The sequence below is a fragment of the Bubalus kerabau genome, chromosome 6 (assembly GCF_029407905.1).
Source record: "Bubalus kerabau isolate K-KA32 ecotype Philippines breed swamp buffalo chromosome 6, PCC_UOA_SB_1v2, whole genome shotgun sequence".
Classification (NCBI taxonomy): domain Eukaryota; kingdom Metazoa; phylum Chordata; class Mammalia; order Artiodactyla; family Bovidae; genus Bubalus; species Bubalus kerabau.
Window position 1 is genome coordinate 47,633,753 of NC_073629.1, and position 25,277 is coordinate 47,659,029.

General features: G+C 37.4%; 1 protein-coding gene across 7 annotated transcripts in view; it reads right to left on the reverse strand.

The window, feature by feature from the left end:
* PTBP2 (polypyrimidine tract binding protein 2) overlaps window positions 1–24,979 on the reverse strand; it is an 86,076-nt gene extending 61,097 nt beyond the window's left edge. For 2 of the 7 annotated variants that reach the window (XM_055585023.1, XM_055585022.1), the window contains exons 1-2: window positions 24,167–24,829; window positions 22,451–22,481 (exon numbers count right to left, since the gene is read on the reverse strand). In XM_055585023.1, the coding sequence (XP_055440998.1) occupies window positions 22,451–22,481; window positions 24,167–24,174 (39 nt within the window). In that variant the 5' untranslated portion in view covers window positions 24,175–24,829. Of the gene's footprint in view, window positions 1–22,450; window positions 22,482–23,234; window positions 23,488–24,166; window positions 24,832–24,860; window positions 24,882–24,913 lie in introns of those variants that run through there. The other 5 variants (XM_055585025.1, XM_055585026.1, XM_055585019.1 and 2 more) reach the window with 5 other exon arrangements.
* Window positions 24,980–25,277: the final 298 nt, after the last annotated feature.

Sequence of the window (25,277 nt, forward strand, 5' to 3'; positions counted from 1 at the left end):
CCTCTTTGTCAAAAATAGGTTTGACTATATTTATAGGGGGCTGTTTCTCTATTCTGTTTCTATTCTGTTTGCTCCACTGTTTTGCCTTTGCCTCTTTGTCAAAAATAGGTTTGACTATATTTATAGGGGGCTCTATGCTGGGCTCTCTATTCTGTTTCACGAAAACCATGCTGCCTTGATTACTGTAGCTTCATATTAAATCTTGAAGTTGAGTAGTATCAGTCCTCCAACTTTGTTATTCTCCTTCAATACTGTGTTGGCTATTCCGGAGTTCTTGCTTCTCCATTTAAACTTCACAATCAGTATGTTGATACCCATATAATAACTTGCTGGAATTTTGACTGGGATTGCACTGACTCTATAGATCATTTTGGGAAGAAGTGACATCCTGACAATATTGAGTATTTCTATACATGAATATGGACTTCCCAGGTGATGCAAGTGGTAAAGAATCCACCTGCCAATACAGGAGATGTAAGAGATGCAGGTTCAATCCCTGGATTGGGAAGATCCCCTGGAGAAGGAAATGGCAACCCACTCCAGTATTTCTCACTTGGAAGATTACACGGAGAGAGGAATCAACCTGCCAAAACACCATGAGAGCACAAACACACACAATCAATAAAAATACAAAATAAATTTAACAATGACACACAAAAGAGGATCAATAAAATCAAGCTTTTGATTTTTCAAAAACAAGACAACAAAAGAGACAAAACAAAAAAAGATAGCTACTTATACCTCATTAATCCATGCACATAAGAATAAAAGCTCAGGGAAACAACTGAAAGCAACCAGATGAAAAAAACTTAGCTCAGTGAATAATCTCATGGAGCATAATGATACCATTTTCTTACAGTTGCAGGACTTTTATGAAAAATAAACTTCTAGGCTATTTATGCCACTATGTTCTTCACTTGCATTTTGTTACAGTGGCTTAAACTTTACACTAACATATACATATCCCTATCGCACAATTGCACTCATCTCACATGCTAGTAAAGTAATGCTCAAAATTCTCTAAGCCAGGTTTCAGCTATACGTGAACCATGAACTTCCAGATGTTCAAGCTGGTTTTAGAAAAGGCAGAGGAACGAGAGACCAAATTGCCAACATCTGCTGGATCATGGAAAAAGTAAGAGAGTTCCAGAAAAGCATCTATTTCTGCTTTATTGACTATGCCAAAGCCTCTGACTGTGTGGATCACAAGAAACTGTGGAAAATTCTGAAAGAGATGGGATTACCAGACCACCTGACCTGTCTCTTGAGAAATTTGTATGCAGGTCAGGAAGCAACAGTTAGAACTGGACATGGAACAAAAGACTGGTTCCAAATAGGAAAAGGAGTACATCAAGGCTGTATACTGTCACCCTGCTTCTTTAACTTCTATGCAGAGTACATCATGAGAAACACTGGGCTGGAAGAAGCACAAGCTGGAATCAAGATTGCAGGGAGAAATATCAATAACCTCAGATATGCAGATGACACCACCCTTATGGCAGAAAGTGAAGAAGAACTAAAAAGCCTCTTGATGAAGGTTAAAGAGAAGAGTGAAAAAGTTGGCTTAAAACTCAACTTTCAGAAAACGAAGATCTGGTCCCATCACTTCATGGGAAATAGATGGGTAAACAGTGGAAACAGTGTAAGACATTATTTTGGGGGGCTCCAAAATCACTGCAGATGGTGACTGCAGCCCTGAAATTAAAAAACGCTTACTCCTTGGAAGAAAAGTTATGACCAACCTAGATAGCATATTCAAAAGCAGAGACATTACTTTGCCAACAAAGGTCCGTCTAGTCAAGGCTATGGTTTTTCCTGTGGTCATGTATGATGTGAGAGTTGGACTGTGAAGAAAGCTGAGTGCCGAAGAACTGATGCTTTTGAACTGTGGTGTTGGAGAAGACTCTTGAGAGTCCCTTGGACTGCAAGGAGATCCAACCAGTCCATTCTGAAGGAGATCAGCCCTGGGTGTTCTTTGGAAGGAATGATTCTAAAGCTGAAACTCCAGTACTTTGGCCACCTCATGTGAAGAGTTGACTCACTGGAAAAGACTCATGCTGGGAGGGATTGAGGGCAGGAGGAGAAGGGGACGACAGAGGATGAGATGGCTGGATGGCATCACCAACTCGATGGACTTGAGTCTGAGTGAACTCCGGGAGTTGGTGATGGACAGGGAGGCCTGGCGTGCTGCAATTCATGGGGTCGCAAAGATACGGACACGACTGAGTGACTGAACTGAACTGAACTGATACATACCCCTGTAATATGGGAAATAGAAAAAAAAGACACTGCATATTTCAACTGACTAGCTCTATATAAGCAAAAAGAAATAAAACTGGATCCCCACCTAATACAGTGTAGTAACTAAAATATTTTTTGATGAATTAGAGACAAACAGAATAGGTAAGACTTTAAAATTTTTCAGAAAAAAATATCTTTTTATCTATGAGTGTAAGTCACAAAAGTGGATCACATACTATGTAATGAATACCTCAATAAGTTTAAAAAATAAGAAATTGTACAGATCGTAATATTTGATCAAACATGATATTTTAATGAAAGTAAGAGAAAAGAAAAACAGAACAAAATCTAATTGTTATAGTTTATTCAGATAAGATTTTGGAACAGTTTTTAAAAATTTGAGCCAAAAAATTACTCTGAACCTCACAGAGTAATAAGAAACTTTAAAAGACAAGTTACTCATAAAATAAGCAGCAAGAAATTAATTTTCAGTACATGAAATGAAAATTACCCTTAATCTTGATCACAGTTAAAAAGAAAAAAGGAAAAGAAAAAAAATTAATACTAGACATATATGCCATCTCACTTCTCAGACTAGCAATATCCCAAGCATTTCAATATGCTGGGCAGGCTATGGGGAACTGAGGAACCTGCATTCTAACCAGCAGTATAAAGAAATGAGAAGATTTTCCATATATAGCCATGGAGTGATTTCCAGGGTATATTTACCTTCTAGGATATGTTTTTCATTACATTAAAAAGTCAAGATATTAAACCCTGTGTATTCTGTGCTATCTTTTCTCTAAGATGCTAGGAGGGAGCATGCAGAAAAAACTCACATTTGCTTCTATTAAATAAAAGAATAAACCAAAAATTAATGAAAGTAGAAACCCTTTGTAAGGGAATACAATAAGCAAAGTAGAAGGAACAGGACTAGAAGACATCTATGAATGTAGCTTGTTTTGCAACTCTGGAAAATTTATTCAAAGTGAAAAACTATTCCCTAAAAATGAAAATCAAAATGTAACAAACAAATCTAACTATCAGGGTGATGGCAGAACCACACACAAAATTATTTCAATAAACTTTCAAAAATCCTGTAATTGTATTGGTCTAACCAAAAAATTCGTTTTTAAGTAAAAATAAAAGACACGTTTTTCATTTTTACCAAGAACTTTACTGAACACATTCACTGTTTTGTTCCACTATTTTCTGCCATTTTTCAGGCATAACTTCATAATTCTATCATCTAAAAACTTGTTTTGAGTAAAGAACTGTTCCAGGTGCTTTTTACAGTCTTCTAGGGAATTGAAATCTTTTCCATTAGGTGAATTTTGTAAAGACCAAAATAAATGGAAATCGAAAGGTGCAATATCTGGTGAATACAGCTGATGAATCAGAACTTCCCAGATAAGTTGTAATAGTTTTTTTTTTTTTTTTGGCCTGGTCATCAAATAAACATGCGGTATTGCACTATCCTGATAGTAGATTATGCATTTTCTGTTGAATAAATCCACACACTTTTTATTGGGTGCTCCTTTCAGTTGGTCTAATTGGTAGCAATATTTATTGAAATTAATCATTTGGTTCCCCAGAGGGAGCTCTTATTAGAGAACTGCTTTCCAATCCCACCATATATACAACATCACTTTCTTTGGATGAAGACTGGTGTTTGGCTGGTGGTACTTCAACTCTCTTGTCCCACAATCTCTTCCATTCCACCTGATTGTACAGTATCCACTTTTCACTGCTTGTCACAGTTTGTTTTAAAAACAGAACGTTTTCACTATGTTCAAGTAGAGAACAGCATCAAGAAGGTTTTTTTCATTTATGTAGAACCCAGACATCAAAACAATTAACATAACCAAGCTGGTGCCAACGATTTTCAAGGCTTGATCTGACTATTTTGAGTATGTCAGCTATCTCCCACGTGGTGTAACATCAACTGTTCTCAATGAATGTCTCAATTTGATCACTATGGACTTCAACTGGTCTACCCAACCTTGAAGAATCATCCAGCAAAAAATCCCCAGCATGAATCCTTCAATTAACCACTTTTGACACATTTGACCAGTCACAGCACCTTCTCCATACACTACACAAGTCCTTTTTTGTGTTTCAGTTGCATTTTACCTTCCTTGAAATAATAAAGCACAATATGCCGAAAATGTTGCTTTCCCCTCCATCCTCAACTGTAAAATGGCCGCACAAAAATTCACCAATTTTAATGTTTTTTAAATGCATGCTGATATGACAGCTGTCACAATACAATCTAACAAAATTGTTTCAAGTGAACAAAGTTAAAAAAAAAACAACTACCAAAATTGTTTCGACTGAAGTTAATACAAAGATAACTAAGCAATACTAGAGTCATCTTATGGAAAAAAACAAATGAACCTGTTGGCAAACCCAATACTGTACATTTTTCATGAAATACACTTTGAGGACAAAAATAATTGCAAAACAAATCTTAAAATTATATTACAAAAAATATACTACAATGTTAGCAGTGATGTTGCTTTTTAAAGAAATATATATGCAATTATGTTAACATTAGCAAGAATTTTCAACCTACAAGAGATACCAACAAAAAAATTGGAAAAGGAAAAATAGTAAAATTATGTACGAATTGGAAATGAACACAGATATATATGTCTTATTTTATTAGCTTTGTCAAGTGAAAAAATTTGGAAACAATAACAAACCTAAAAGACATTGGCACCTTTGCACCCACATTATTATTGTCTCTAAGGACCAGGTCCCACTAAAGGACCCATGATTTCCAGCTAACAAAAATTTTGGAGAAAAAATTATACTTTAGGTATATAGTAAAACTAGTGATATTATGAGCTGCTGATGGCCCAAGATGAGAAAATTCAAACATTTTTAAAGAAATGATCACTGCAATAAGACTAAATGTAAAAATCTTTGCCTTCACAATAACACTTTCATCAACAATAAAGAATTCACGTTGTACTGGAGTTTAGGCTAGAGTTAGCAGCTCATAAGGAAAATTTTTAGCAAAAATCTCTCCTGTTTTTCCTTTAATAAGGGTGTTTTGGTATAACCAAATATTTGAGAGGAAAAGTTCTTCTGGATAGAAAAATACTAAGTAACATATGCAGGAGAAGAGTATCACCACTTTTGCAATACCCAGTGGAATTATGCAATTATTAGCTACTAAAACCCACTAGTACAGACAGATAATGGAGCACTCTATACTGGATGCATCAAGCAGAGAACACCTGAACCTACTAATAAATATCAACATCACAAAAAGATAACTAGGCATGTTCCTTCTAGGGTGATACATTAGAAATTACACTGTACATTTACAAAGTATTCTTGCTGAAAATTAAACTTGAATCTGATCAAGTCTTATTACCTAACTACAAGTACACAAGAGATAAAGGATATGAGAAACAGAAAAAAATGACAACATAGAGGTAAAATCAGCAAAAGCATAATTTTCAAAAAATTGTACAGAACAGATGACCCAGTTTCTCTAAAAGAAAATTAATAAAGGGGGAGAGAGAAAAAAAAAAACTGTCCTATTAATAGACTTGCTTGTATGCATGCTATGTCGCTTCAGTTGTGTCTGACTCTTTTCCACCCTATGAACTGTAGCCCGCCAGGCTCCTCTGTCCATGAGGATTCTCCAAGCAAGAATACTGGAGTGGGTTGTCATGCCCCTCCAGCAGGGATACAGACCGTAAAGTACGAAATCAGTAAGCTGACTTTCCTTGATCCCTGATTTAAAAAGAAAATACACAAGATTTCTTTAAAGTGATCAGGAAATTCTGATTACTACTGTTGGAGATTACATGGCATTGGGAAATTATTTTAGGGACTTCCCTAGTTGTAACAGTGGATAAGACTCCACCTGCTAATGTAGGGCACACGGGTTTGATCCCTGGTCCGGGAAGATTCCACATGCAGAAGAGGAACTGAGTTTATGCGCCAGAACAACTGAGCCCATTATAGAGTCCCTGCTCCACAACAAGAGGCCACCACAATGAGAAGCCCGCGCACCGCAACTAGAGAAAGCAACGAAAACCCAGCGTAACAAAAAAGAAGTAACTTAAAAAAATTATTTTAGTGGTGGGGTGGGATGGGCAAAGTAAGTGAAAGTAATTAAGTGATACAAACTTTCAGTTATAAGTAAGTTACTGGGATGTAATGCACAGCATGGGGAATGTAATAATATTGTAATAATTTTATATGGTCACAAATGGCTACTAGATTTACAGTGACCAATTTGTAATATGTATAAATGTTGAATCATTATGTTATACTCCTAAATCATAATACAGTATGTCAACTACACTTAAACAACAACAAAAAAATTCTTTAAAATTTTATTATGTATAAAAATATCTTCAAGAGACTGTATCTGTTAGAGATACACATTGAAATATTTAGGAATGATATAAAATTATCGCTAAGATTTGCTTTAATATTCTTCCAAAGGAAGGCAAAGAAGTGTACTATTATACCATTCACCCCAACTTTTTACATTTTGAAGCTTTCACAAAACTTAAAAAAGTGAAAAAGGTAAAAGACACTGATGGAAGAAATTGAAGAAGATGCAAATGGAAAGATATTCTTTCTATTTATGCTCACGGATGCTCATGGATTGGAAGTATACTGTTAAAATGCCCATACAACTCAGAGCAATCTACAGATTCAATGCAATCATCAAAATTCCAATGACATTTTTCATAAAATAGAAAAAAAAAAAATCCTAAAGTCTATACGAAACAACAAAAAATCCTTAAGAACCAAAGCAATCTTGAGAAAGAACGAAAGTGGAGGCAGCACACCTCTTGGTCTTAAACTGTAATATAAAGAGTAACTCAAAACAGTACAATATCGGCATAAAAGCAGACTATTATAGATTAATTGTACTGAGTTCAGAAATAATCCATGGTCAATCCGTTTACACAGAAGGAGCCAACATACACAGTGGAGAAAAACAGTCTCTTCAAAATGATGCTGAGAAACCTGGACAGTCTCATGCAGAAGAAAGAAACTGGACCACCATCTTTCATCACACATAAAAGTTAACTCAAAATATATTAAAAATTTGAACATAAGGGCTGAAACTATAAAACTCCCAGAAGAAAACATAAGTAGTAAGCTCCTTGAAATCAATCTTAGCAGTGACTTTTTGGATTTGACACCAAAAGCAAAGGCAACAAAAGCAAAAGTAATTAGGACTATGTCAAACTTTAGCTTCTGTAGGGTGAAGAAAACCATCAACAAGATGGATGGAAGGAAAAATCTGCATATCATACATGAAATGTCAATATCAAAAATATATAAGAAACTCATAGAACTCAGAAAAAATAAACATTCAAGATTAGAGAATGGGCAGAGGACATAAATTGACATACAAATGACCAATAAGTACACGAAAAGGTACTCAATCATGAATCAGTGAAATGCCAATCAAAATCACAATGAAGTATCACCTCACACCTGTTAGGTGGATGGATGCTATCAAAAAGAAATAGCAAGCACTGGCAGGGATTTGGAGAAATGGGAACACCTGCGCAATGACGATGGAACTGTAAACTGATGCACCCACTAAGGAAAACACTATGCAAGTTTCTCAAAAAATTTTACAAAGTAAAACTGCATGCTCCAGTAATGCCATTTCTGGATATTTATCTAAAGGAAATAAAATCACTATCTAGACATTTGCACCCCCATGTTCACTGTGGCACTATTTCCCTGTCAAGACCGGGAAACAACTTAGGTCTCTATCAATGGATGAAGAAAATGTGGTTAATCTACACATTCATAACAGCCATAAACAGAAGAATTTACCATTTGCAACAACATGCAAATGAGGTCATAGGGCTAAGTGAAATAAGTCAGAGAGAGAGAGAGAGACAAACACTGTATGATCTCATTTACCTGTAAACTCTTAAAAAACAAAAACGCAAAACACTGAATTCCGGAAGCACAGTCTGGGGCAGTAGGAGATGGGGGAAGGCAGTAAAGATGGTGGCCAAAAGGTACGAACTTGGAATTCTGACATAAAGTGGAAAAGTGAAAGTGGAAGTCGCTCAGTCGTGTCCAACTCTTTGCGACCCCATGGACTGTAGCCTGCCAGACCCCTCTGTCCATGAAATTTTCCAGGCCAGAATACTGGAGTGGGTAGCCGCTCCCTCATCTGGGGGATCTTGCCAACCGAGGGAACGAACCCAGATCTCCCACACTTCAGGCAGATTGTTTACCAGCGGAGCTACCAAGGAAGCCCATAAATTAGCCCTGACCATGTAACACGTGCTGATATAGTTAACAATATTTGAAAGTTGCCTAACGCTACGCTACGCTACGCTAAGTCACTTCAGTCGTGTCCGACTCTGTGTGACCCCATAGACGGTAGCCTACCAGGCTCCCCCGTCCCTGCGATTCTCCAGGCAAGAACACTGGAGTGGGTTGCCATTTCCTTCTCCAATGCATGAAAGTGAAAAGTGAAAGTGAAGTCGCTCAGTCGTGTCCGACTCTCAGCGACCCCATGGACTGTAGCCTACCAGGCTCCTCCGTCCATGGGATTTTCCAGGCAAGAAGAGTACTGGAGAGGGGTGCCATTGCCTTCTCCAAAAGTTTCCTAAAGTAAATCTTAAAAGTTCTCAGCACAAGGAAAAAAATTTAACTATGTGTGGCAATGGATGTTTACTATACTTATTCTGGTAATTGTTTCACAATTTATACATACATCAAATCATGCTGTATACCTGAAAATAATACAATGTTATATATCAATTATATCGCAATCTCAAAAAAAAACAGGAAAAAGAGAACTCTACAAATCAAAGCTTACTGCCAAACGTATCAACTGATTTTTCTTGATCTTAAATGCATTTTTAAATAAGAAAATAAACATGTTCAGCATGTAAAGTGACAAAAAATAATAAAACAAATCTAGCTGGGTAGAAAGAGATAAAAACAGAAATTAGTGAAATAAGAAAAAAATTACAGAAGGTGGTACTTTGAAAAAACCAGTAAAATAAGGCCTCTGACAAGAAAAATAAAGGATAAAATATGAATATGTGCTTTTAGCAAAAATAAAAAAGAGGAGAATTAAAAAATGCTGTAAAATTCTGAAAATAGCAAAGTACTGAATAACTGAATAAATCAGTAAACTCTGATGAGAGGTGGGAGCATGGATCAAGAGGGAGGGGACATGTATACCTATGACTGATTCATGTTGTTGTATTGCAGAAGCCAATACTATATTGAGAGGCAATTCTCCTCCAATTAAAAAGAAATAAATCTGAAAAATAACTTTGGAAGAAACCAAACTATTTGTCAAAAAAAAGGCTCTCTCTTTCCTCATGCCTTACACATAAGATGTTTAAAATCCTTGCAACATGTAGGACAAATGATGGGAAATACAATGCATTAGCTTTGGTAAAATTGCCAGTGACTTATTTTCCTTTTTGCCTAAAGCATCAAGTTTCTGCATTGAGCATGTCTTTTACAAATAAAGAAAATATCATGGAGAAGAAATATGCTCTCCAATTAATTTATAAATTTAGTGCAACTACAATCAAAATTCAAAAGTCTTCATGGAACCCAGCCATCTTATATATATTTGTACATATAAATAAATGAAAAAAAAATGCCAAGGACAGTTTTTAAGAAAAGTTGTGAAATTTACTCACCAAAATTCCAAGACTTATCATGATGCTACATTAAATTAAGACATGTATTGATAGCAATAGGACAGTCACAAACAATGAAACAGAAGAGATAGCCCAGGGAAGTTTCTCACATATATGGCAACACGACAACTAATACTGCAGATCAGTAGGAAAAACATGAAATCAATCAAGTTTGCAGCAAATTTGTTAGCCATAAGGGGAAAAAAATCATATAACCTTTGTAACACACTAAAATTAAATTTCAAGTAGACTGAGGCCCTAAATGTGAAAATCAAAATTTTAAAATGTTCAAAATAAAATCTGGAAGACTATATAAAAGACCAATTTAATACAAATTTCTTAAAGCTAAAACAATTTAATGTTAGTATTTCCAAATCTAACCATCAATTAAAAAAAAAAATAGCCACAGACAGGAAGTTTATCTGTACCTTGTACAACAAAGCTTTAGTACCCACAATTCATAAAAACTCCTAAGAATCAATAAAAGGAAAAGTTCCATAAATCAATATATAAAAACTCCAAGAAAATAAATGAAAACTTTGAAGCTGACTTCTAATAAAGTGCTCCTTCTTAGGATTTACAGATTTACAGGACTTCCCTGGTGGCTCAGACGGTAAAGCGTCTGCCTACAATGCAGGAGACCTCGGTTCGATCCCTGGGTCGGGAAGATCTTTTGGAGAAAGAAATGGCAACCACTCCAGTATTCTTGCCTGGAAATTCCCATGGAAGGAGGAGCCTGGTAGGCTACAGTCCATGGGATCAAAAAGAGTCGGACACGACTGAGCAACTTCACTTACTCGCTCACTTACAGATTAAAGAACTATAATAAAAAGCATCACCATCATTTGAGTAGTTATGTACCATGTTGTGCTAATTCTTTTACATATTGTTCAATCAAGACAACTTTTGAAATAGGTCCCGTTAAACCCATTTTAAAAGTTGTAAAACTGAAACTCAGGTTACCTTGTTCAATGTTAACTCGTCTGTTAATTCTAAATCATGTGTTTTTAATTTGACAAGACCTACACTGACAAACATTTCTTTTTCATTGTCAATAACTCCAACCTATATTATATTTTAATACTGCTGCTGCTGCTTCTGCTAAGTCGTTTCAGTCATGTTCGACTCTGCTTTATTATAAAAATTTTATTTGGACTTTCAAGATACACATCTTTGCATATATCCTTTAAGAATACTGATGAACAAAAAAAAAAAGAATACTGATGAACAGATACTTATCGAAAAGACTATGCTGAGCATAAACAGGTTTAACAAAGTTATTTAAACAAATGTTCTTGAAAAAAGTATCACACAGACGTATGCAAAAAAAAAATCAGCTATCATGTATCTTTTAACGGAAAAACATTCCACCACTTACAAAATATTACTAAAAATCAAGAGAATGTGATGGCCTCTAGATCCATCCACCAACTGACACATATGGAGAACATAATAATTGTAACATCAGAATACAATCAGTAGATGCAGACTATGGATAACTCTGTACCACCAACAACCAGTTTTCTTCAAAAATAAAATGTAATTATAAAAGCCTCACAAGGATAAAAGGATAATTTGCAGATCCAAAGAAATTTATTTACTGAATGTGTTGATCTTTGATCCTGAACCTTCCATACCACTAAAAATAAAGACAGTAAACGTACTACAACTTTTACAAGACAAATAGAAATCTTAACACAAATTTGGCACTTAAGAACATTAAGCAATTGCTGCTTTTTTTTTTCTTTTGGAGGGAGTGCACTGTGGTTGTATTTCTTTAAATCAGAGAGGGAGGGGGGTAGACAGAGAGAGAGAACTGACTCTATCTTTAAAAGAGACACAATAAAGTACTTTCGAATGAAAACAAATACCCAGAATTTTTCTCAAAATAACAGGAGGAGAAAAGTAGAGTGTGGATAGCCTAAATTTTAGCAATGGGTTGTTTGTTGATGATTGTTTGGACTGAGTGACAAATAACAGTTTATAATACCACTATGTCTTTTTTCTAGGTTCAAAATTCACAATAGCTATAACAAGAATCATTTCTCAAAAACACATTTCTTCCATAAATTTTTGATTATATTTTATTACTTTTCAAGTAAAAAAAATTACCTAACCACCTTAGTCCTTCATGAATAGCTAAAACTAAATTAGGAAACCTATTTAACTTTCAATTTAGCAACACAAATGAACCAAATAAGATATCTAAACAGTTAACTACAGAGGCTCATGATTCTAAATCATAGTGCTCCATATAATACCAAAGCTAAGGACTTTGCAGCTCAGTTGAGACATTCTAAAAATAGAATAATGAGCTACTTTCATATATGGAAGCTTACAGGTATATGGTTTTCCAGTAGTCATGTATGGATGTGAGAGTTGGACTATAAACAAAGATGAGCAGAGAAGAATTGATGCTTTTGAACTGTGGTGTTGGAGAAGCCTCTTGAGAGTCTCTTGGACTGCAAGGAGATTCAACCAGTCCATCCTAAAGGAAATGAGGCCTGAATACTCATTGGAAGGACTAATGCTGAAGCTGTAACTCCAATACTTTGGCCACCTGATGAGAAGAGCTGACTCATTTGAAAAGACCCTGATGCTGGGAAAGATTGAAGGTAGGAGGAGAAGGGGACAACAGAGGATGAGATGGTTGGACAGCATCACGGACTCAATGGACATGAGTTTGAGTAGACTCCAGGAGTTGGCGATGGACAGGGAAGCCTGGCGTGCTGTAGTCCATGGGGTCGCAAAGAGCCAGACACGACTGAGCAACCGAACTGAACTGAACAGGTATATGGAATACTGCCTACCACATGAAGTACAATCTTTCTGCCTACCTATCTGACATCCTATATTTTCTCTCCCTCCCACAGACAAACTCTGCAGTAAAATTCAAACGATTCAGCTGATTGTTCAATGGTTATGAATCTGTGCCAGCCTATTGACACAACTTTAGACATGTCTTTCCCTCAACATATATTGCTCAGTTCTGCACCCAAACATTCACATGTACTGGTCACAATCCACTAGTTTCATGAAATCTACTCTGATTCTACCAATTAATGTTCCCTACTGTAGCCTTAGGGCATTTTCGTAAACCTTGAATTAGTATATTTATGTCTTTAACTAGATGAGGTCCTAGAAGATATAGCTCTTTTGGATCTCCAGGGAAAAGGAAGAAGGTTAAGCAATAAAATTGGCATTGACCTTTTTACTGATAAGTAGCTCATGAGGTTATGAGCATATTGAAGCCAGAGACCTTTCAAGAGTCATTAAGTATACTATGTACTATGTAATATGTACTACCAATGATGGAAAATCAACAAAATAAGTAAGGTCTCTGCTCTCAAGACACACATATTCTATTCTTAGTGTCTTTGAATCACCAGTTTTTAACATAGTGCTGTCATTTAGCAGACACACTATGCTGCTGCTGCTAAGTCACTTCAGTCGTGTCCGACTCCGTGTGACCCCATAGAAGGCAGCCCACCAGGCTCCCCCGTCCCTCAGATTCTCCAAGCAAGAACACTGGAGTGGGTTGCCATTTCCTTCGCCAATGCATAAAAGTAAAAAGTGAAAGCGAAGTCCCTCAGTCGTGTCCGACTCTTAGCAACCCCATGGACTGTAGCCTACGAGGCTCCCCTGTCCATGGGATTCTCCAGGCAAGAGTACAAATGTCTTTAATTTGAAATTCTAATATAAATACCCTAGCAAGAATTATGTAACATTTTAAGAAAACTCAAAACCTAAAAACCCGAGTTAACACAGTTTTTGGTTAAAATACTGGTCATCAATCAGTTATATTCAACTACTATTAAAAGGTTATGTTTAGTACTATTTTATTGCAATTATCTAGGAAAGCCAATGATGCTGAATAAAGTACCCATATTACAACTTAAACTGTCTTTGCATTCAACAGTTTACAACTGGTGCTTTCAAAATTTTAGTGAAATTTAACCCAAAAAAAGCTAACTATTTGGGCCCATTATTCTGCAAGAATTTCAGAGGCAAAATGGTTAAGAGTATAGAAATAAACCTCTAAAACAAATTACAAAGAATTAAAAAAAAATGTTTTTTAAGGAATGCAACAAACTTTGTATTAAAATCTACCAATTTCCTTTCTGTTTCACAGTCTCACTGACCTAACCAAATAAAAAGGGGTCTATAAAGAAGGCTAAGTGCCGAAGAATTTATACTTTTGAACTGTGGTGTTGGAGAAGGCTCTTGAGAGTCCCTTGGACTGCAAAGAGATTCAACCAGTCCATCCTAAAGGAAATGAGGCCTGAATACTCATTGGAAGGACTGATGCTGAAGCTGAAACTCCAATACTTTGGCCACCTGATGAGAAGAGCTGACTCATTTGAAAAGACCCTGATGCTGGGAAAGATTGAAGGTGGGAGGAGAAGGGGTCGGCAGAGGATGAGATAGTTGGATGGCATCACCGACTCAATGGACATGAGTTTGAGTAAATTCCAGGAGTTGGTGATGGACAGGGAGGCCTGATGTGCTACAGTCCGTGGGGGTCACAAAGAGTTGAACACAACTGAGGTACTGAACTAACTGAACTAAAATTAATGAAAACATTCATAGGGATAATGAAAAATGAGATTTCAACATACCCCAGAGCTACAAAAACTGGATATTCTATATGCAGTATAAATTGGTTAACATTAATAAAGGACTTAGTTCATGGAAAATACTTTTTATGTACAATCACATTTAATATTCAAAGTTTGTCATCTCAATTCTAAAGAAACTTAAGTTTAAAATGTTTTAAAATGTTTAAGTATCAAACAGGAAAAAAAGCTGAATTATACTACTTAATAATTCAAATGGGCTTCCCTGGTGGCTCAGATGGTAAAGAATATGCCTGCAATGCAGGAGACACAGGTTCGATTCCTGGGTTAGGAGAATCCCCCAGAGAAGGGAATGACTACCCACTCCAGTATTCTTGCCTGGAGAACCCCATGGACCAGCGAGCCTGGTGGGCAACATCATCTAAATGCCCAAAACTGTATCAAAAAAGTAATAAAACTGTAGGAAAAAGTACCTATAATGCATATGAATCAATTATCTTTTTATATAGAGTTGGACAAACAAGATAATCATTAAAATAGATCCCATATTCAAAGAGGCAGTTCACAGAAAGCCAAAGTTTTAAAATCTCACCTATTTTAAAATATAAATTACAAAGCTTTTTTTACCCTAAAATTAGCTAATATTCTAAATTTTCATTAAAACTCAGAATTGGTAAGGGTGCAGAAAAACAAGCACTCCCATACACAATTGTAGAAAACAAATGAGTAAGAATCCTCTTGGCATTGTGGTTTTAATAAACTCTTTAGCTGTAATTTAATTTGACACAGTATTTTTACTTTTACTTTTAATATTCTCACTTGTTAACTGCAAAAATAATTAAATCAAAATATTAGTCGATGTGGAACTCAACTGTGATGTGTAAAGCAACTACACTGTGAGGTAGTTGTAACAAGACAAAACTGTAATTGCAGAGACCATATTAAGTAAAATTTTTAAGTGAACTTCTACTTCTGGCCAAGAAGGTGTAACAATGGACCAATATGGCCTACTTAGGAAAACAAAAAAGTCACACATAATATATACAACACTGGTTTTCAAGACCACTGGACACCAGACAACGATGCACCATGGGATAAGCCATGATTGTCCCAGCTTACTGGCTTGAGAAAGTCCAGGTCAAGGCCCAGCTCCAATAAGGAAACCAGGTTGAACTTCAGAAATTCCCTGAGAGTTAAAAGTCAAAAATTCAAGATCAAAGCAGCTCAAGTTTGTTTGGCAGAGTTCAACAGACAGCTGCACAAAGAGAACTCTGGAAAGTCAGCAGAGAATCCTCCCTGAGTATTCAATGCACGTGCTTAACTGTGTAAAGTAGAAGGTTATTTCTCTTGTTGTTTAAGTCTTTTAAAAAGATAAATGGCTACTTAAAGAATGCACTATAGAATTTATAACATGTAGAAGTACAATGTTATAATAACAATAGTACACAGGCCAAAAGGGGAGAAGTATTCTAATACTTTAATGGCAAAGAGCCACTGCTGCTGCTGCTGCTAAGTTACTTCAGTCGTGTCCGACTCTGTGCGACCCCATAGACGGCAGCCCACCAGGCTCCGCCGTCCCTGGGATTCTCCAGGCAAAAACACTGGAGTGGGTTGCCATTTCCTCCTCCAGTGCATGAAAGTGAAAAGTGAAAGTGAAGTCGCTCAGTTGTGTCCGACTCTAGCGACCCCATGGGCTGCAGCCTACCAGGCTCCTCCATCCATGGGATTTTCCAGGCAAGAGTACTGGAGTGGAGGGCCATTGCCTTCTCCTGATGAGGGTGAAAATGAAGAGTGAAAAAGTTGGCCTGAAACTCAAAATTAAAAAAACTAAGATCATATCATCTGGTCCCATCACTTAACAGCAAATAGAAGGGGAAAAAGTGGAAACAAGTGCCAGATTTTATTTTCCTGGGCTCCAAAATAACTGCAGACAAAGACTGCAGCCATGAAATTAAAAGACACTCGCTCCTTGGAAGAAAAGCTATGACAAAACTAGACAGCACATTAAAAAGCAGAGACATCACTTGGTCAACAAAGGTTCATATAGTCAAAGCTATGGTTTTTCCAGTAATCATGTACAGATGCGAGAGTTGGACTGTGAAGAAGGCTGAGCGCTTAAAAAATGATATTTTTGAACTGTGGTGCTGGAGAAAACTGTTCAGAGTTCCCTGGACAGCAAGGAGATCAAACCAGTCAATCCTAAAGAAAATGAACCCTGAATTTTCATTGGAAGGACTGATGCTGAAGCTGAAGCTCCAATACTCTGACCACCTGTAGTCTACAAGAACTACACTTTAAACTGAAGGATACAAATAGCCTGAAAGTAACACAATGGAAAAAGATATACCATGTGAACTCTACTCAAAACAAAGCCAAGATGAGTATATTAATATTAGAAAAAGTATACCTTAAAGCAAAGAAGATTACCATGAATAAAAATGGTCACTGTATAATAATAAAGAGGTGAATATATCAAGAGGACATAGTAATCTTAAACATTTATGTACTAATTGTAATTTCAAAAATATAAAGTGAAAATGATAGAAACACAAGGCAAAACAAACGAACGCACAATATAGATTTCAATGTCATTTTTTCAGTAAGTGACAGCAATAGAAAGACATCACTTGAACAACATTACCAATAAGCATGACCTAATTGACATATACAGAACACATCGCCCAATAACAGAATACACCTCTCTATAAAGCACTTAAAACTAACAGGATATATGATATCTAAACCATAAAATAAGAAAAAATTACAAAGATTCAAGTCTTCCAAAATATGTTCTCCAGGCACAATGAATTAAAATTAGAAACAAACAAAAAGTATATGGAAAATTCCAAATACCTGGAAATTAAATAACATACCTCTCAATAACCCATGGGTCAAAGAAATAAACATGGTCGATGTACTCTGAACTGAATGAAAAGAAGCTTACATGTCAAAACTTGAGGGATGCCATGAAAGCAATATTTGTATGAAAATACATAACATTAATCCTCTGTATTAGAAAAGATACCATGTCAACTACATCAACTTTAATATTAAATAGGAAAAAAGCAAACTAAATACAAAGCAGAACATTCAAACAGCAGAAATCAATAAAATGGGAAATGGAAAACATAGAAAATTCAATGAAGCCAAAAGCTGATTATTTAAATTAATAAAATCAATGTATTTCTAAATTAATAAAATCAATGTATTTCTAGACAGACTGATAAGGGAAAAGACACTAATTATCAATATCAGGAATGAGAGAGATGACATCACTATAGATTCTAGTTATTAAAAATATAAAAATGTAATACAACAAACAACCCTACAAATAAGTTTAGCAACTATGATGAAAAGTTTAGCAACTTTGATGAAACAGACTAATTCTATGAAAACAAAATTGCCAAAGCTCACTCAAAAGGATAATCTGAATAATCCTACAGCTATTCAATAAATTGAATGTGTAGTTTAAAATCTTCCCACAAAAACAGCAAACCCATACAGCTTCACTGGTGAACTGTACCAAACATTTAGGAAAAAAATAACGTCATTTAAGGTATTTAATTTCAGGAACAAAGAATGCTTGCTCTCCCTATTTAAACATTGCACTAGATGCTTTTTCATACTTAGTGACTGAACAACTAAATGCCATAGGTAAGAAAAAGAAAAGACATTCAGATAGAAAATATGATAAACAGTGTACACAGAAAATCTGATGGCATCTAACAAAAAGCTGTATACTGTAATAAAAATGTCTGGCAAATGTGCTAAATACAAAAGCAATGGGCAAAAATAATCTTTATTTCTATATATTAATAACAAATGGACATTTGTTTTAAATATTACTTAGAATAGCACCAAAAAAACCCCAAAATAAGGATAAATCTGAGTAAAAAAACAAAAAATCTGTACAGTGAAAATATAACTGCTCCAAAAAGTAAAAGATTGAATTAAATGTTAAGATAATTTGTGTTCATGGGTGGAAAAACTCAACATTAAGATGTTAATTTTCCCCAAATTGCTCTATTGATTCAAGTTAATTTCAATTAAATTCCAGCAGGCCTTTCTGTAGAAACTGACTCATAGGAAAATGTAAAAGACCCAGAAGAGCCAAAACAACTTTGAAAACAAACACAGTTCTACTTTATCTCAAGATGTGATATAAAACTAAAGTAATTAAGATAGTACATTTTTGGCTACTAAATAGACAACAACGGGTCAATGAAAAAGAATACAGTACAAAGAATCATATGTAGATACATAATTGTTTTTGACCAAGATGCACAGCCAATTCAATAGAAAAAAAAGTCTTTTCAACAAATCATGCTAAAAAAAGTGAATTTCCATATCCAAATCCAAAAAATCTTGATTCATACATTGCATCATATTAAAAAAAGTTAAAAAGAACTTAAATGTAAAACTAAAAACTAAAAAATCGATCAGAAAACAAAGGAGAAATCTTTGTGACCCTGGGTTTCACAATGACCTGTTTTTGTTACTTAGTCACTAAGTCACTTCAGACTCTTTTGTGACTCCATGGACTGCAACCCACCAGGCTCCTCTGTCCATGGTATTTACCAAGGAAAAATACTAGAGTGGGTTGCCATTTCCTTCTCCAGGGAATCTTCCTAACCCAGGGATCAAACCTGTATCTTCTGCATTGCAGGTGGTTTCTTTACCCCTGATCCACTGAGAAGCCCTCAATGAGCCACCAGAGAAGCCCTAAAGATGATGAGTGAGTGAGTGAAGTCACTCAGTCGTGTCCGACTCTTTGCGACCCCATGGACTGTAGCCTACCAGGTTCCACAATCCATGGGATTTTCCAGGCAAGAATACTGGACTGGGTTGCCATTTCCTTCTCCAGGAGATCTTCCGACCCAGGGATTGAACCCGGGTCTCCCACATGGTAGGCATTGTAGGCAGACGCTTTACCGTCTGAGCCACCAGGGAAGATCCTAAAGATGACTTAGATATGACCAAAAGCATGAGCCACACTAACAAACACCTGGTGAACTTAAATTCATCAGAATTAAAAAATGCTATTTTTCAAAACACCATTGAGAGAATCAAAACAAAAAAGGCAGAAAATACTGTAAACCATATATCTGATAAAGAACCTGTAACCAGAATGTAGACTTCTCAAAACTTAAAGAAATAAATCAATTTGAAAAGTAGACATTTAAATAGAGTTAACCAATGACATATAGCTTGCAAAAAAGTCCATGAAGAGATGTTCAACACCAAAGACACTAGAAAAATGAAAAATAAAACCACAAAGAGATTACCAGTTCACATCCATGAGACTGTCTATAATTAAGAAAAAACAGTAACAAGCACTAGAGAGGATGTAGATGGGGGATGCCACCGGCAGTAAACTGGTAGCAATGTAAAAATTTAACCACTTTAGAAAATTGCAATTTGTTAAAAAGTTAAACATTTGCCTAACTATATCATCTAGCCATTCTAATTATAGGTATTTCCCCAAGAGAAATGAAAGCATTTGTTCACAAAAAGACCTGCACAGAAACTTTATTTATAATAGACCCAAATTGGAAACAATCCAAATGTCCATCAAGAGCTGTGTGGATAAACAAACTGCTTTATGTCTGTACAATGTAGTACTACTAAGCAATAAAAAGGAATGAACTACTGATACACAACATGGCTGAAATTCCAATAATGCTGAGTGGAATGATCCAGGGAAAAAGAGGATACATACTGTACGACTCTTTGCTTAAAATTCTTAAAACTGCAAACTAATCTACAGTGACAAAAAACAGATCAGTGGTTGGTTGGGGAAAGAAAGGCAGAAGGGAGGAATTACAAAGGAGCAAAATGATACTCCTGGGGTTCATTATCCTAATAGTAGTGGTTCATAGGTGTATATATGTAAAAACACTGTATACCTTAAATATAGGTGGTTTATCTCAAATTATATCCCAATAAAGCTTCTTTTTAAGGCACAATATGGGCCAGTACCCATGGCATGAATCCATTTGTGTAACTAAACAAGGATGTTTATATGTGTGGTAATACGTAAACTAATAATTTCAGGAAAAAAAATGCACCAAAAAATTTTTAACATAATCACCTACACCTAAGAAAAAGGACTGGAAATCAGGGAGAAATATTTTTCACTTGAATTTTTTTTAACTACACACATGTATTACTTTTTTAAATTTCATGAAAGCTTAATTACTTGGCACATAAATCTGACACCAAAGAAAAAATTCTTAACCCTTATCCTAGCAAATTATAAGCACCCCACTCCAGTACTCTTGCCTGGAAAATCCCATGGACAGAGGAGCCTGGTAGGCTGTAGTCCATGGGGGTCACGAACACTCGGACACGACTGAGTGACTTCACTTTCACTTTTCACTTTCATGCATTGGAGAAGGAAATGGCAGCCCACTCCAGTGTTCTTGCCTGGAGAATCCCAGGGCTGGGGGAGCCTGGTGGGCTGCCATTTACGGGGTTGCACACAGTCAGACACGACTGAAGCGACTTAGCAGCAGCAGCAGATTATAAAAATACAACTTCAGCTATCAAAACTTTTATATTAAACAACAGACAAAAAAAGGCTAGCAACCACTTTAACATAATTCTCTAACAACATTCCCTCTTCAAACTACTAATGTAGAAAACTGCCAATAAACCACATCTGAACACCCTCTTCCAAGCATCTTCATTTCTTTCTGCTTGTTCTAGGTTTTGTGAATTCCTTTTCTCCTTATCCAGTAATTGACAACTCAGACTTGCATCATTTATATTCTTTTTAAAAATTCACTTCCAGAAGATATGCTTGGATGGTTAACTACATCTGACCCTCTTAGAAAATACCATTGCTGAATAAAAAAAAATACACCTTCCCACAAAAAGCTCATTACTTCTCCCTCAATCTACATTATATGAACTTAACAGGTAAGGCAAAATAGTACAGCATGGATAAGTGCTTAATTTACTAGAAAGAGAGGACAGAAAATAAGCAAGAAAACACAAAATATCTCCAAGTGTTCTAAAGAATATCACATTGTTATTGATGAAATTTTAAGAATTCCAAAAATTATTTAGAATGGTCAAGAATAACTGGACTCTCAAGAGCAAACTGCCTCTCGTGACCACTCATACTTGAAGGAGGTAAATGTCTTGTATCCAACAAGTATTTGAGATCTAGGCCTGAAAGACATTTCCCCAGGCTTGGAAAATTAAAGATTTAAGAATCGTGCCCTAACAGGGCAAAGGTTTACAAACAGAAATTTGTAATACATCCCAATGTTAAAATGTACAAGGATTCAAGGAAATGAAAGGCCTAAGCACTAGATCTAAGGTTTAAAGTATGAATAGTTTTTCCGGCCAAAGTGAGTGACGAAAGATTCTAAACAATCTCTACTATAAGGACTAACTTTAATAGACGCACAAACCAACTCTATAACTTCTGACTCAAATTTGAAGCTAACTGCCTGAACAAGTTTCCTTATTCTCTTTAAAAATCAGGGTAAACTGATTTCTAATGAAGCTTATTACTAGTGAAAATATCTCAGACTTCATAACAGAAAAGCAGAGTGAAAAAAATCTCATATTACTATAATTATATCATTTAGGTCAAATCTCTTTATCTGTCCATTTAGAACCATAAGTTCCCCTCAGAAAATTGGGTTATCGTTTTATATTTACAAGAAGCCATGTCTGAAAGCTTTTTCAATTCCTTGAACACCATTCATACTTTAAAATGTTATTCTCAGAGACTGCTTTTCTAGAAAAATTTATGGTTGTCTATTTAGGTTAAAACTATTTATATAAACCAATGTTAAAAATTCAACAAGTACTTTCCACTGGAATTTTTGTAAGCTATATTATAGTTTTCAAAAGTCAACAGAAAGTTTCCTTTAATGATAATACACTCAGTAGATGGAGGAACCCAGCTTTCTTTAGTTTTAAACACTGTTTTCCTACCTTTACGCCAACTGCAACATCAGTGACAATTCTGTAAAACAAACAAACAAAAAGCTTCAACCTCTAGTTATTCAAATGGTCACTGTTTGAAACTTTTTAGGGTAGTTCATCATTCATAAATCTTCCACTCAAAATGCAGATGGAAAACACACACAAAGATGGTCAGTGGAACATTATCAACTTGGCTTTCTAGAAATGACTTTCAAACATGTGAGGAAACTCACAGTTTCGGTGTTTTTTGTTTTTTGTTTGTTTTTTAAATTTCAAATAGCAAAAAGAACAAAACCCCAAAGCCTACATAATGTCCCGCTACACTTAGGTTAATAATTTAAAACTTAATTCAACTCTTTAGTAATCTTAATTGGATGAAGAAACATGAAATTCAATACAAAAATTTTGCCATCTATTTCCATGCTGATCTGGGGAAAACAGTGAAATCTGGATTTGTTTCATCTAGAAAATAATCTTTAGAGAACCTCTAGGATGAGTCAAATTTCGTTAGTCTGTTAACTTTTACTAGATCTGCACTTGGTATCCTTAAAAAACATCGAAATCCAGATGCTTAAAAAAACCTCGTATTTTACTTCTGACCCTTCAAATACAGGCACTGATTCCAATAAAAAATACTGTTTTCCTATGCTCCCAAACGGGCTGAATATGGCTATATTTCGCCCTAAAGGGTGCCTCCTTTAACAATGAGTTAAATTATTAGTCTTTTCAGGTGTGGAGCGTTAAGTACAGGGAAACCCTGGTCCCGTATCGTTTCCCAAAGCCTTTGCCTCACCTCACTTAGCATTCTATCGCCAGCCTCAAAGATGCAGATGGTTCTGGCTTTTTAAGAGTTGTTTTTGTTTTTCCAGAAACTGGTCAAAGTAGCTGAAAAGATGGCCCTGTGTTGACTATCTGCTCTTCTTTCTGCCACAGCTCTTAGCCTTTGCCCATGTGACTGATGTCCACCACAAACACTTCGTTTTTGAGATGATTTAATTTCTGGGCCCTTCTGCCAAGCCTTCAACGTTCTTAGGCCGCACAGAAAGGCATTTTTCAGCCTCCCGCCCCCACTAGCAGACTCCAGTGAAAACAAAGGAGTGTGACATCTGCCCTCCCCCTTCCTCCCGCCGCCGCACGCCTCCCCGCCCCCCTTCCCCCGCGGCTCCCACTTAGCTTTCCCCGGAGCTCCCGCCACCGGCATCTCCCCCAGCCAGGGCGGGCCAGGCGGGGCCAAGAAGGCCTGGGACTTCTAGGGAGGGGCTCCGGGGGGGGCGGGGGGGGGCCTCTGTTCTCTCAGCGGGGAGCCGCCCCCCTCCCCCCAACGTAGGCCTCGCTCTCCGGCCGCTACACTCGCTTCCACCGGAACCGCTCGTCCGGGGTCCGGGTCCCCGGTTACGGATCGAAATGGCTCCTAGAGGGGGGGAGGGCCGGGCGAGACATTTTGGGGCCCCCACCGCATCCCTCGCCGCCCCTCCAAGACCCGCTGCTTCTCCGGGATCGTCGCCCCAATGCCGGCCAAGCCTACGAGTCCGCTTTCTTCCCGTTTTCTCGACCAGAGCCCGCTGGGGGAAGCCCAGGGAGGGGTGTGTGCGATGGGACGGGGGTTGGGTAACGGCAGCCCAGCCCTGGGAGGGGCCGCCAGAGGGTTTCTGCCCGACCCCAGACGGGGCCACAGGCGGGCCCCACTCCCCTCTCACACACCACCTCGCCAAACCCGTTACCTACCCGTCCATTGCCGAACCGAACAAAGCTTCGCTCACAAGAACCGAGCCACGCAGCCGGCGAGACACACAAGCGGAGAGAAAATGGCGGCTAGAGCCCGACGGAAATTGCCGAAGGTGCCGGAGCGCACGGGGCAGCGCGTGGCAGCGGCGGCGGCGGAAAGAGCCGAGCGCGGCGGCGCCCGGCTGCAGGCGGCGAGCGGCGGGGCGCAGGGACGGCGGGGAGGGGGCGCCGCCGCAGTGGCCTCCTACGCGCCGCCGCGCGCCTGGGGCCCTCCGCCCTTTGCGCTCTGGGCCTCGGCCTGTTGCTGAGCAGAGTGGCTTGCTTGGTTTCTATTGTACGTTCCTCCTCGAAGTCCCTGTTGCCGTCTCAGGGCGGTGTGGGTGGACTAGCACCCAGCCCTCCACACCCACTGCCCTGGACCTCGGGAGGGTGTCCCCTGGACCGCAGGACTGCCCAAAGACCTCCTCCACTTTTCCCTCCAAAGCAGGTCCCAACTTGGCTACCGTCGACTTAGATGGGCAAAGAAAAAAACTATTTCATAGCTTTTTTCTTTTTTTACTATGCCATCTTTTATTAACAGACCCCTCCATCCTCTCAAAACCAAAAACCAGAAGAAACTTTATCCCATTAACCAAGACCACTGCTTAGTGAAAACTGTGCTTCTGAAGCAAGTAGACATCAGATTGAAACATACGGCTTTTGCTTCCCGACGCTTGAAGTTCCAAGTGGAGGAATAACGATTCTCACCTCACTCAGCTGATGATTAGTCTGCACCTGTAGGAAATACAATACCTAGATGCAAAAGAACACAGGTTGAGAGATGTATTAAAAAGTTGGTAAGAAATCTGCTACCAACAGTCAGATCTACCGTTTGGAGGCTTGAAAGAGCAAGTGGGGATGGAAGTACTAGCTCCATCTTTACCGTTGGTTAAAGATGGAAACACTAAGATGGGCTACTCAAATCGACTCCCTTTTCTATATCTCTCACCGGTTTCCTTTTACGTTTTAAAAGCATATCGGACAATTCCTTTAAAGTGTTTTTATCAGAGGCTCAACGTTTGAAAAGGCATCCGTTTTTGAAAAATTTGCTCAGTGGGCGACTTTTCTCTAT